We start from the raw sequence: 13,907 nt of genomic DNA, 5'->3' as shown, positions 1-13,907 counted from the left end.
CAGTTCCAGGGTTGGCAGTCAGTGGGTCGTGGGATTGACTCATTTTCATAATTGTGATTCAGGAAGTGTAGTGAGCTTGAGACGAGCCACGCCCACTACCACGCCCATCACCACGCCTACCACCACACCCACTACCTCTACTACCGCCCACCACCACTACTACCACTACCACCACCACCACCACCACCAAAACCACCACCACCGCCACCACCACCAAAACTACTACCACCACTACTACTACCACCACCCACCACCACCACCACCACCACTACTACCACCACTACCACCACCACCACCACTACTACTACCATCACTATCATCACCACCACTACTACGAGGATGTCAGTTCTACGCTGTGAAAATCGATGGTTTCTCATGTATGTTAAGTAGGGAAAGTTTGTCCTCTCTCTCTCTCTCTCTCTTCTCTCTCTCTCTCTCTCTCTCTCTCTCTCTCCTCTAATTTTTTCTTTCTCTCTGTGTGTGTGTGTGTGTCTTTGGTGGAGAAATTGACAATGGGGCACAAATGTTGACTGACAACGACTGACTCCCTAGTTATTTCTCCAAGGTAACGTGCTAATTATTTCTCAAGGTAACTCACTTGTTAATTATTTCTCAAGGTAACGTGCTAATTATTTCTCCACGTAACGTATTTGTGAAGGTGAGGCGATACCAGCTGACCGCCTCCCTGTACACCCCGAGTTAGTAAGGCGAGAAGGAACACCCGGTATAGTGTCAATATTCTCCACACAACCTTCCTGCCGCCACACACAACACGAAATATGGAGACAAGTATTGCGAGGACGTTGATCATACTTGTGTGTGTGTGTGTGTGTGTGTGTGTGTGTGTGTGTGTGTGTGTGTGTGTGTGTGTGTGTGTGTGTGTGTGTGTGTGTGTGTGTGTGTGTGTGTGTGTGTGTGTGTGTGTGTGTGTGTGTGTGTGTGTGTGTGTGTGTGGTGTTTCACTCGTCCCTGATCCTACTGCCAGATTTTGGGTGACGATTGGTCCATATTTTTCTTGTCAAGCTCTCTCCTGGGTGTTGTCTGCTGCTGCTGCCTCTGTTGTCTGCTGCTGCTTACCCTTACCTCTGTTGTGTTTGCCTCTGTTGTCTCTGCTGCCTCTGTTGTCTCTGTCTGCTGCCTCTGTTTGTCTCTGTTTGTACCTCTGTTTTTCTCCTGTTATCTGCCGTTTGCCTCTGTTTTGTCTCTCTGTTGCCTTTGTTGTCTGCGCCTCCTCTGTTTTCTCTATTTATCTGTTGCTGCCTCTGTTGTCTGCTACTGTTGCCTTTGTTGTCTGTTGCTGCCTCTGTTTCTTCTTCATTATCTGCCGCCTCTGCTTTTCGTTCGTCACTGCTTTTTTGCCTTCGTTGTCTGTTGCCGCCTCTGTTTTCTCTGTTGTCTGCTGCTGCCTCTGTTGTCTCTGTTGTCTGCTGCTGTTGCCTCTGTTATCTGCTGCTGCCTCTGTTGTCTGCTACTGTTGCCTTTGTTGTCTGCTGCTGCCTCTGTTGTCTCTGTTGTCTGCTGCTGTTGCCTCTGTTATCTGCTGCTGCCTCTGTTGTCTGCTACTGTTGCCTTTGTTGTCTGTTGCTGCCTCTGTTTTCTCTGTTGTCTGCTGCTGCCTCTGTTGTCTGTTGCTGCCCTCCTAACATTTAAGGAGGTTTCCTCATTTTTCCACACCACCGAGAATTAGGAAGCAGATGGCGGACACTTGACACAATGTAATTTGGTCTCGTCAGCATTGATGGCCTGGTAATGACGTATATTAGTGGCGCTAATAATAATAATAATAATAATAATAATAATAATAATAATAATAATAATAATAATAATAATAATAATAATAATAATGCAGTAATAATGATAATAATAACAATAGAAGAAGAAGAATATTCATAGGCCTGTTTAGGAAGAGCTGCCATGGTGGAGAGGCCAAAAATATTTCGTAAACTAAAGTTTTGACGAGATAAATTTCCTCCATGTTAACTAATGTAATAAAATAACATTAACCAATCGTACAAATTTCCTGTTGACAGTTTAACTTTTTCATTCAGTGTCGCAGAAGTTACAAGTAGCCATTGGTTCTTTTCCAAAGTAAAGACATACCCAGTGCAGTATATATTTTTTCGTTCATTGATTTACGTCTCGTTTTCTACACATTAGCCTTATTATAATTTTAACAACACAGTCCTTATACTAACCAGACGAATTAAAACAGCAAGTAGAAAAGTTGACAAAAGTGGCAGTAAAAATCTGTTTACTTTCATTTTAAGAGACTCTTCTGACCAGGGCCAATTGCAAGAACAGTCGTTGGGTGTACGACGCCGTTTACGATGACCTTCTTGCCCTGATCTTGTTTCAGGAATACCACCCTTTTAAAGCTCTGGAGAGATCTCGAAGTTTCGATATTTTGAGTACAGCACTAGCTAATAATTCCCACCAGGAAACTTGCTTCGACACTCCTCCAAAGCTTCGAAAAGTGCAGAGTTCCATGTGTTAAAGGCGATATTCCTGAAAAAAGATCAGGGCAAGAAGGTCATCGTAAATGGCGTCGTACACCCCATAACTGTTCTTGAATCACTCGTACGACAAGTTGGGTTCCAATGTTGTGTTCAGTGTGATAATGTTTAGGAAATGTTTCGATAGGTGTTTGTTTTTATAAATGAAGTGATAGTCTTTTATTTTTACAAAGATGAGGTGATAGTCTTTTTTTTACATAGATGGGGTGATAGTACTTTGGTGTCCATAAATAAAGTTATAATTCTTTGGTTTTTATCGACGGTGATGATTTTTATTTTTATTGATAGTGATACTCCTTTGTTTTCGTCAATAGAATTATAGTCTTTTGTTTTTTATAATACTGTTAGCATTTATACATGTCTTTCACTTATTTCTCGACGCTCTTTTGACTGTCTTCTGTTTCACCGCACCAGCTGACGACGTTGAAGCTGTGGCGTGACTGTATTGCATCATCATTCTACCACAGTTTATCTTAGCTTCAAGGCCGTGTGGTGTGTCCATTGTGCTGGGGTTGTGGGGGTGCTGGTGAGACAGTCTTTTGTTTCAGCACTGTGTATCAGATGTGTGGGGAGGGTAGGTTATTCTTCCTCCTTCTCTTCCTCCACCTTTCCATCCTCTTTCCCCAATCCACTCGCCCGCCCATCCTGGTGATGACCCACCCCCCCCTTCCCTCTCTCTGCTGCCCAATAATTGTTGATGGCTTGTGCGAATTAAGACTGGAGGAGTGACCACCGCCCATTGAAAACCTGGGGGCGCCAGCAGTATGTGGAGGGGTCAAGAGCCCCAGTGGAGGTCTGCACATCCTCCACCCACTACCGCTACCGTCACCACCACCACCACCACCATTACCCACTACAGCCACCATTATGATCCGTCTCGTCAATATCCACTCCAACCACCATTAATTCGTCTTAACCACTGACCCTCCACCCTGTAATCCACGACCTCCACGTTAACTACGACCCCTCCACCTTAACCACGAACCTCCACCTTAACCATGACCCTCCACCTTACCCACGATTCTCCACCTTAACCACGACCATTCACCTTAACCACGACCCTCCACTTTAACCACGAACCTCCACCTTAACCATGACCCTCCACCTTAACCACGACCCTCCACCTTAACCACGACCCTCCACCTTAACCAAGACCCTCCACCTTACCCACGATTCTCCACCTTAACCATGACCCTCCACCTTACCCACGATTCTCCACCTTAACCACGACCATTCACCTTAACCACGACCCTCCACTTTAACCACGAACCTCCACCTTAACCATGACCCTCCACCTTAACCACGACCCTCCACCTTACCCACGACCTCTACCTTACCCACGATTCTCCACCTTAACCACGACCATTCGCCTTAACCACGGCCCTCCATCTCCACTTGAGGGTCACACTCCACCCTCCCACTTCACTCCCCTGCGTCAACGTGTACCGTGTGTCTTTGTTCATGTTTCAGCTTGAAGTGATGGCGAGATTTTTTGGACGAGAATATGGCCAGCGTCTGAGTGTCTGTCTGTATCTATCCGCTTATCTGCCTGTTTGCCTCTCGTTATCAGTTTGTTTGTCTGTATGTTTCTGTGTCTGAGTTAGATATATGCGATTGTATTATCTCCTTGAAAGCATTAAACATGCTAACTAACGTCTCTCGTGTTGTTGAACGTAGAGCGAGGCTGGTAATGACTCGATCACACACACACACACACACACACACACACACACACACACACACACACACACACACACACACTCACTCACACACACACACACACTATAAACAGTTTGGTGTCTACTGTTAAGCCATACTAGACTCTCATTACATTCGTATATCGATAAATTATCATTCTGTTTTAGATATTGTTTGTTTATAACCGTAAAGACATACGAATGCATTACCCGTTATAAGTGTTTAATTAAATCATTTACTCGTGACCACTTTATTTAAATTCATTCCTCATCAACATTTTTCTTGTTACTAATAACATAATGAGCAGGAATCTGTCATTGGATGTGTTACGTCGTGTGAAAAAAAATCTAGTGCGAATAACACCTCTCTTTCTCTCTCTCGGGAGTCTTCACACAACCACTGGACCACTGATGACCATAGTGAATTATATAGAGAGGAAATTCATCATCCATGTGGACACAATTTCTAGTTTGTAGTCTTTGCTGTTACTTTAAGTTGTTTGTTTTACGCATTTTATCTCATTAAGTAAGTTGCTGTTGTTGTTTTAAAGATTATTCAGTAATTAGGATTAATTTTATACAGTACATGTTAAGTGCAGAATTATTTGTTATTAACACTTGTCTTCCCTCCCCAGGTGACCCACAGCCTGTCGCGGTTAGAGAGCGTCACCAACTTTACTGAATTTGTGAAGGCGTTCAGTCACTTCGGGGCCGAGATGGTGGAGTTGGCGCACCTCACCGGCGACCGCACAGCTGACATGAAGGACGAGCGTAGACGAGCGCAGATGGCGGCAGCGCGGCAGGTCCTCGACAGATCCACCATGATGCTCCTCACAGCCTCCAAGGTGCGCGTCTTTCCTCTCATTTCACCCTGCGCAGCTCCTCACGCTGCACATCCTGTCCTCTCTGTGGATGTAAACCTCCTCCTCCTCCTCCTCGTGTGTTGTCGTACATATCATTACTCTGTGTACTTCTTCTCAGTGCACATGGAAGTGACTGCGTGAACACAGAACACAAAACGCGATAAATCGGTATTTTTGCCCCTAAGATCACTTTTGTGCTCATACTTGCTGTTTGGTACATTTTTTTTTTTTAGTTACGGGAGTCGGTGGGTGGGTTGTGTGAACAGGTGTTGGCAGGTGATGCTGGGGCTCCCTGCATCACAAAGATATAACGAAAGATTCTCAGTTCATTTCAGCTTAGTTCAGTTAAGGCTAAATCATGAAACCCGATTGTAACACATCATACACAAGTAATTCTATCTCTGTTACTTTACTTTAATGCTTCTCCCGACTCACGCCTGACCTGGAACAAGTGCCTGGCAGACCTCTTGAGGTGCCTGCATAACCCAGCTTAAAAGGACTTAAGCCTACGACCTTTGGGAATCCTGGCCTCAGGTACATGCAATATATGTCAGCACCTCACAACAGACGAACATATACGGCGGCTCCAGTAAGTAGTAAATCCAGGTTTAGACCGTGAGTGTAGCCGCCTGTGTTATGTTTGAGCATAACTGTTAATATTTTATAGCCGCTGGCGGCCATTCTCGGTGTCGCGTTCATTCAGGAGCTTCAGAGGGAATGAATAAAAACGTGGCAGTAGAGGCGTATCTGTGGTCAGGTTCCCCGAGCGTACAGTACTACTCACCCGTTGATGTTCCTTTCACTGTTACCTGATCTTGTCTCTTCTTACTGTTTATTCCATATTGACCTTACTCCTTTCCTTCATTAGTTATGCCCTGTCGTAGGTTTTACTAAACTCTGTGTCTCCCTCCCTCCCCCAGGTGTGTCTTCGTCACCCAGAGTGCCTCACCTCGCGGGAGAACAGAGATACAGTGTTCTGCCAGATGCGTCGAGCCATGGACCTCATACACTACGTGGTCAAGGACGGCGTGCTCGACTCAGTTAACGCCCAGGGAGAGGTCAGAGTCAACGGCCAGAGCCCTGCAGATTCCCCGGGCTCCCTTATTAAGCGCCAGGTACGTCCAAGGTCCCCAGGTATACTCGTTAAACACCAGGTACTTTTATTAATCACTAGATAAGGTCCTAGATACTATCGTTAAACACCAGGTAGGGTCCCAGGTACTTTCATGAAATATCAGGTACGTTTAATGTTCCCGGATAAATTCATTAAACATCAGGTAGGTTCTTAGTCCCCAGGCACACTTGTTAAACGAGAGGTACTGTACGTCATGGGTACACTCTTTAAATGACAAATATTAAATGAGTTCCCAGGTACACATCTCATTTAAACCTGTTTTAACAAGTTATTACAGTGTACCGTCCACCCACCTGAAAAACTGAGTCAAGTTAAGATGTTGAGGTGCGACGTTAAGACTGACTTGAACGTCTCTACAAACTTCAGTCTTGTTCATATTACGACCAATATTACCCTTCCCCGCCCTCACTCACCACACGCCCGGAGTCTCAGGAGTTTGTTGGGTAAAGATTCACTCGAGGGAAAACGAGAGAATAACATCCAGGCACAGTAGTCACGGTGCGAGGTCGACTTGGGTTTTAACTCACCATCTTTGAAAGACAGTTTACACAGCTTTAGTGAATGTGTTAGATGTTGTCTCACTCCTTCAGTTGCGGGAACAGATTTAAAGTGCGAGCCATTGAGCATCCGGGCTAAGAATGTGGGTCTTGTTCACTCCGCCCGCTAAGAGTTGATGCAAGTGTTGGCAGGATGCTTGAGGACGCAGCTGTCCCCTTCACACACCCGCCACCAGGCCCTTAAAGCTGCCCCGCCCTCACAGGATGCTCCTCCTCCTACCTGTCTCATTATATCGACGGGATGGGAAGATTATCGCGGCAATCCTTTATCAAATTTTTTTAATTATTAATATATCTGTCTATTTGTCTTGCAGGGTTAACGTGGATACCTCAACAGGCAAATTGAATTGATGTGAAACAGTTCATTGAGTGAGAGTTTAACTTAGAACAAATAATAATTCGACAGTATGGACATGGGTAAAAGCTTTCTCCACAGCGGTCGACAGTCGAGGTCTCTCGGGTCGTGGTTTATCGTTCACACACCCAGTTTCTTTATCCTCCACCCATTTAGAAATAGGATTCCTGTGAGGTACTTGTATTCTCTTGGCCACAACACACAGTTCACCTCCTCCATTACTCTCGACATGTCAATCAGTCAATCACCGAATGATCTCAAATAAAAAAAGCCTGGAAGGTCGTTAGACCGAACATCTCTACATGAACTTTACGAGATCAAAGTACACAATATCCTCAAATTGATGGAGTCTGAGCGTCCTTACAAGAGTCAAATGCTTCAAATCTTACATCAAGTTTGTTTTCAATATATATATATCTCTCTCTCTCTCTCTTGCAGCATAATTCTACGGTGTTCTCCCACCGTGTTTAACTTACTGCTCCTATAATCTGTATGAATATATAGTATCATAAAACATGGTAGTTATGTTGACAACTAGAATTGATTGCAGTAATTGTGCTAAAACTTATTAATTTTGCCTTTTATATGCCATTTACAGATTTTTTATTTCACATTTGCACACAAAGTTTTTAAAATTTAATGATCCTTTAAATATATATATATATATATATATATATATATATATATATATATATATATATATATATATATATTTATATATATATTTATATATATATATTGTGTTAATTATACAATAATGAACACAAATAGATACTTGAGTCACAACAACACTTGTAGTGTTTCTGTAGATGACACACAGACTGGGGCCCCGACACTGATTCATTTGCATGTGTTTCATCTGCATATCAATAACTACATTACAACCAGCTCGTGGCCTGCCAGTCTTTATGGCAGAGGAACTTTTATTTCCAGAGTCTGTGATTGAATTTTGTTTTTCTGTCGTGGATGGTGAGAGAAAAGGCCCGGTGGGTTGGGGTTACTGAGGGAGGTGATGGGTCCAGGGAGCCTAATGTTTAGTAGTGTTAAGACTCTTACACATGTCTTTAAACACTCATAACGACGGTGCACATGTCAGACCTCGGGTATGGCTGGTGACTGTGGCATTCTCCTTGTCTGTCTGTATGGCTAACATCATATCTTTATGTATGACCCTCATTGTGTCTGTATCACCGTGTCTGTCTGTCTGTACCCATCACCGTGTCTGTCTGTCTGTCTGTCTGGTACCCATCACCGTGTCTGTCTGTCTGTACCCATCACCGTGTCTGTCTGTCTGTACCGATCACCGTGTCTGTCTGTCTGTCTGTACCCATCACCGTGTCTGTCTGTCTGTACCCATCACCGTGTCTGTCTGTCTGTACCGATCACCGTGTCTGTCTGTCTGTACCCATCACCGTGTCTGTCTGTCTGTCTGTACCCATCACCGTGTCTGTCTGTCTGTACCCATCACCGTGTCTGTCTGTCTGTACCCATCACCGCGTCTGTCTGTCTGTCTGTACCCATCACCGTGTCGTCTGTCTGTACCCATCACCGTGTCTGTCTGTCTGTACCCATCACCGTGTCTGCGTCTGTCTGTACCCATCACCGTGTCTGTCTGTCTGTCTGTACCCATCACCGTGTCTGTCTGTCTGCGACCCATCACCGTGTCTGTCTGTCTGTCTGTACCCATCACCGTGTCTGTCTGTCTGTCTGTACCCATCACCGTGTCCGGTCTGCTCCCATCACCGTGTCTGTCTGTCTGTCTGTACCCATCACCGTGTCTGTCTGTACCATCACCGTGTCTGTCTGTCTGTACCCATCACCGTGTTCATCTGTCTGTACCCATCACCGTGTCTGTCTGTCTGTCTGTACCCATCACCGTGTCTGTCTGTCTGTACCCATCACCGTGTCTATCTGTCTGTACCCATCACCGTGTCTATCTGTCTGTACCCATCACCGTGTCTATCTGTCTGTCCATCACCGTCTTCGTCTGTACCCATCACCGTGTCATCTCTGTCTGTACCCATCACCGTGTCCATCCGTTGTACCATCACCGTGTCTATCTGTCTGTACCCATCACCGTGTCTATCTGTCTGTACCCATCACCGTGTCTATCTGTCTGTACCCATCACCGTGTCTATCTGTCTGTACCCATCACCGTGTCTATCTGTCTGTACCATCACCGTGTCTATCTGTCTGTACCCATCACCGTGTCTATCTGTCTGTATCACCGTGTCTATCTGTCTGTACCCATCACCGTGTCTATCTGTCTGTACCCATCACCGTGTCTATCTGTCTGTACCCATCACCGTGTCTATCTGTCTTATGCCCATCACCGTGTCTGTCTGTCTGTACCCATCACCGTGTCTGTCTGTCTGTACCCATCACCGTGTCTGTCTGTCTGTCTGTACCCATCACCGTGTCTATCTGTCTGTACCCATCACCGTGTCTATCTGTCTGCTTGGGTTTGTGTTGCTCATTGTTATACTGAAGGTAATTAGATGGAAGTTGTGTGCGTCTCATTAGTGTCAGTTATTGCACTTATGTCTATTCATGATTGACACAGATGACTCATGGGATTGTAATGTAGTACTTGACACTAATCTCAGCTACCGTACAGCTGGGTCTAACTGAGGTGCTTTCTACACTGTGTTTGACCTGGAAAACGGTACTTATAGATCGTGTTTCTATTACAACTATCGTACATCTGTAGAACACGTGTTACAAAGGAGTACTGTACTCTACTAGTGCTCGTGACGAACCTGTACTTGATAAGCACATAAGTGGAAGAATAATAAAGGTATTTTGTTACACATTTTACAAGCACATTGTTTCCCCTAATGTGTATATAACAAGTGTTATAAGTTATTGGTACATATGTAATGTGCCTAAGTCCCGTGTGTGTGTGTGTGTGTGTGTGTGTGTGTGTGTGTGTGTGTGTGTGTGTGTGTGTGTGTGTGTGTGTGTGTGTGTGTGTGTGTGTGGTGTGTGTGTAATAATAATAATAATAATAATTAACGGTGGTTTATTGAGATTTAAAAATAGAAGGCTGAAAATATACAGTTACATATTTGGGGAATGGGCGATGAATTACAAATAATATACAAGTAAACATAAGTGACACAAATAAGACATATAATAACTAGATGGGGAAAAGCTCAAATCCACAGTTCATTTCTAAATATAGTGACAGTGTAAGGAGCAGTGTTTAGCTGGGGAGTGAATACACTGATTTATTACAAGTTATTGATAATCTTACAATGGTTGGGACTGGGCTGTTCTTAGCGACTGCCTGTGCACGTATGGGCTGGATGCTGTAGTGTCGAAACAAGCAATTCTCGAACAAGGGATCTCAGGTGGTAGTAGGAGCCGGTGTCGGGATGGTGTAGAAGCCTACCAAATTTGCAGGTAGATGAGGTCGTGGTGATGGTCAGTGAGAGTCGAAAGGGTCAGTGTGTTGAGCGCTTCTGATATGTGGAGTAGGAAGGGAGAGAATAATCTTGCATGCCCTCTTTTGCACTTTTTCTAGGCGTTTACGTTGTGTGGCATTTAGGGAGGAAGACCAGGTGGGGGAGGCATAGGTGAGCTTTGGGAAGTATGAATGTTGCAAACACTGAGGAGCTTCAGGTGCAGGAACCTGGAGGGACTGAGGTCGGCGGAGGAGGTGGAGACGGAACTGGAGGAATTGACAACCTCACTGACGTGTGGTTTCCAATTTAGTTTGTTGTCTATGGTGAGACGCCGAGGAGCTTGTGGAATCTACAACCTGGGAGTGTGTTCGGGACCCAGGAGTAATGGAAGGAGGTGGGGACAATGTTTGAGGAGAGGGGGTTGATGCATAACCATGGTCTTGGTATGGTTGATGGTGACATGGTTGTTGGTACCCAGTTTTTGGAGACTGTTCAATAAATCCTGAAGGGCGGCATAGTTGGGAGCAGAATTGTTTTCGACGCTGATCCCAATGGTGGAGTTGTCGACATATTTCCGGAAGCGAGCAGGGTTTCTTAGGGCATCATTGATGAGCATAAGTTTGAGAGTGGTCCCATCTTGGTGCTCTGGGGACGCCATGTGAGTGACTGAAAGGTGGAGACAGCCTCGGAAGCGCGTACAGCTTGGCGTCGGTCACTGAGGAAGTCTGTAAGTTATGGTATAAGACTTCTCCGCGAAGCTTCCGAGGTCAATAGCTTTGTTGATGATTATATTGTGGTCGACTAGGCCGAACGCTTAGTGAAATCCGCCAATGAAGGCGACAGCTACAGACGTTTTTTCGTTTCTCGGAGATGGCGGTATATAATCGAGAAAGCCGACAAGACAGTGAGTGGGTGGAGGAAGTTTTTCATGTTGCTAAATTGCTGAGGGCCCATGACTCTGCAATATCAGCATAAGCTTCCAGTCGAACACAAAACTTTCAAGAGATTATGGGGTTGGGTATTGGGGTGATTGCAATAGGTCGTGGCTGATTTGCTGATTGTGGGCTGGTTGACTTGGCACTGGTGACACATAAGAGGTCTTCCAGTCAGTTGGGGCATCTTGGCTTTAACTGGAGAGAAGCTACCGATGATGATATGTGGGGTTTAGCAAGCTCCGGGAGAACTCCTTGAAGAGTTTCATTGGTGTCAAATGGGGTAGAGCGTTTAATTTTAGTTTAAACTGTGTTTTGCTACGTCAAATTTCTTCACTAAGTCAGTGGGAAGGGGGGCTTGGTAGGTAAGCAGGAGAGTGGTTGTGTCAAGCCGTGTATGTCTACATATAGTAGCGAAATGGTTATTTGTTTGGGTTCAGCTGCGTCAACATTAGTGAGATGGCCTCAGGAAGGGAGGTGTGTCTATTGTTTAGTCCACAGAGTTTTTGCTTACCATACCATTGACTGATGCTATCTGCTTCAGGTGCTAATTTGCTGGGTAGGATCTCTTTGCAGTGCGTATTTCGCGGATGACTCGGTTGCGAAGTGACCTGTAAAGGATGTGGTCATTGAGATGAAAGGCTCTGGTCTCTGTTGCATAAGTCTTTTGGATCCGGAGGTGATCCAGGCAAGTCAGCTGGTGAGATCTGACGGACTTCTCGGGGAAGAAGTGCAGCCTGTGGTGGTGTTGGTATAATTTATCCATTTGGTTTCCACGTCATCTACGCTAAGTACTTCAGTCCAGGATGGTGAACTATCCACTGCCCGAAGAGGCGTACCAGAGTCAGTAATCGGCCTGATGTAGGCCCTGGGTGTGTGTACAATAATAATAATAATAATTAACGGTTTATTTGGTGAAGTTTCTACAGCCAGAAGGCTGAAAATATACATTACATATTTGGGGAATGGGTTATGAATTACAAATATATGCGACATAAGTGACACAAATAAGACATATAGTAGTAAATCCAGATGGGGATCAGCCTAAATACAGTTCATTTCCAACATAGTGACAGCGTAGTATAGTAAGCTGGGAGTGAATACACTGATTTATTACATGCTGACACTTTTTACAATGGTTGGGACTGGGTCGTTCTTATAGCGACTGTCTGTGCACGTATGGACGGCTGTAGCTCTAACAGCACTTTTGGACAGGGGATTCTAGGTAGTAGTAGGGCTGGTGCCTGGGGATGGTGTAGAAGCTTCTACCAAATTTGTAGATGGAGCTGTGGTGATGGTCAGTGAGAGTCGAAAGCAATGTGTACAGATGCTTTTATATGTAGAGTAGGAAGGAGAGAATAATCTTGCATGCCCTCTTGCACTTTTTTCTAGGTGTTTACGTTGTGGCATTTTAGGAGGAACAGTGGGGAGGCATAGGTGAGCTTGGGAAGCATAAATGTTGTGTATACACTGAGGAGCTCGTGTGGAACCTGAGGGACTTGAGTTTAAGTGGGAGGAGGTGGAGATGGAAACGAGGATGCTGGATAACTTCACTGACGTGGTTTCCAATTTAGTTTGTGAATGATGGTATAGGGCGCTTCGTGGAATCTACAACCTGGGTGTGTTCGGACCTAAAATGGACGGAGGGGGGACAATGTCGGAGAGGTTGATGTATAACCATGGTCTTGGTATGGTTGATGGTGACATGGTTGTTGGTGGCCCAGTTTTGGAGACTGTTCAATAAATCCTGAAGGGCGGTATAGTTGGGGAGCAGAATTGTTGACGCTGATCCCAGTGGTGGAGTCGTCGACATATTTCCAGCGAGCAGGGGTTTCTCTTTAGGGCATCATTGATGAGTATAAGGAAGCAGAGTGGTCCCATCTTGGTGCCTTGGGGGACGCCACTGGTGAGTGACTGAAAGGTGGAGAAACAGCCCCTCGGAAGCGTACAGCTTGGCGTCGGTCACTGAGGAAGTCTGTAAGCCATGGTATAAGACTTCTCTGAAGCCCGGGTCAATAGCTTTGTTGATGATTATATTGTGGTCGACTAGGTCGAATGCTTCTGTGAAATCAATGAAGGCGACAGCTACAGACGTTTTCGTTTCTCGAGATGGCGGTATATGTAATCGAGAAAGCTGACAAGACAGTGAGTGGTGGAGGATTTTCATATTGCCAAATTGCTGAGGTCTGACTCCTCAATATCAGCATAGCCCAGTCAGACACAAAACTTTCAGATTGGGCTGGGTATTAGGAGTGATTGCAATAGGTCGTAGCTGATTTAGGATTATTGGGCTGGTTGACTTGGGCACTGGTGATACAAAGGTCTTCCAGTCAGCTGGGCATGTAGCTTGACTGAGAGAAGCATTGATGATGGAGCAGAGGGGTTTAACACTCGGGAGAACTCCTTGAAGAGTTTCATTGGTGAGGTGTGTGTGTGTGTGTGTGGTGA

At 45.1% G+C, this 13,907-nt stretch overlaps 1 protein-coding gene across 4 annotated transcripts in view; it reads left to right on the top strand.

The window, feature by feature from the left end:
• The window catches only part of LOC121877939 (alpha-catulin-like), a 180,092-nt gene that overhangs the window by 141,711 nt on the left and 24,474 nt on the right, over positions 1 to 13,907 (top strand). For all 4 annotated transcript variants that reach the window (XM_042383927.1, XM_042383925.1, XM_042383921.1 and 1 more), the window contains exons 4-5: positions 4,846 to 5,055; positions 5,994 to 6,188. In XM_042383927.1, the coding sequence (XP_042239861.1) occupies positions 4,846 to 5,055; positions 5,994 to 6,188 (405 nt within the window). The remainder of the gene's footprint in view (positions 1 to 4,845; positions 5,056 to 5,993; positions 6,189 to 13,907) is intronic.

Source organism: Homarus americanus, unplaced genomic scaffold (assembly GCF_018991925.1).
Source record: "Homarus americanus isolate GMGI-L3 unplaced genomic scaffold, GMGI_Hamer_2.0 scaffold33468, whole genome shotgun sequence".
Taxonomy (NCBI): Eukaryota; Metazoa; Arthropoda; class Malacostraca; order Decapoda; family Nephropidae; genus Homarus; species Homarus americanus.
The sequence above is the reverse complement of the archived record's forward strand: the minus strand, read 5'-3'. Positions and strand labels throughout refer to the sequence as shown.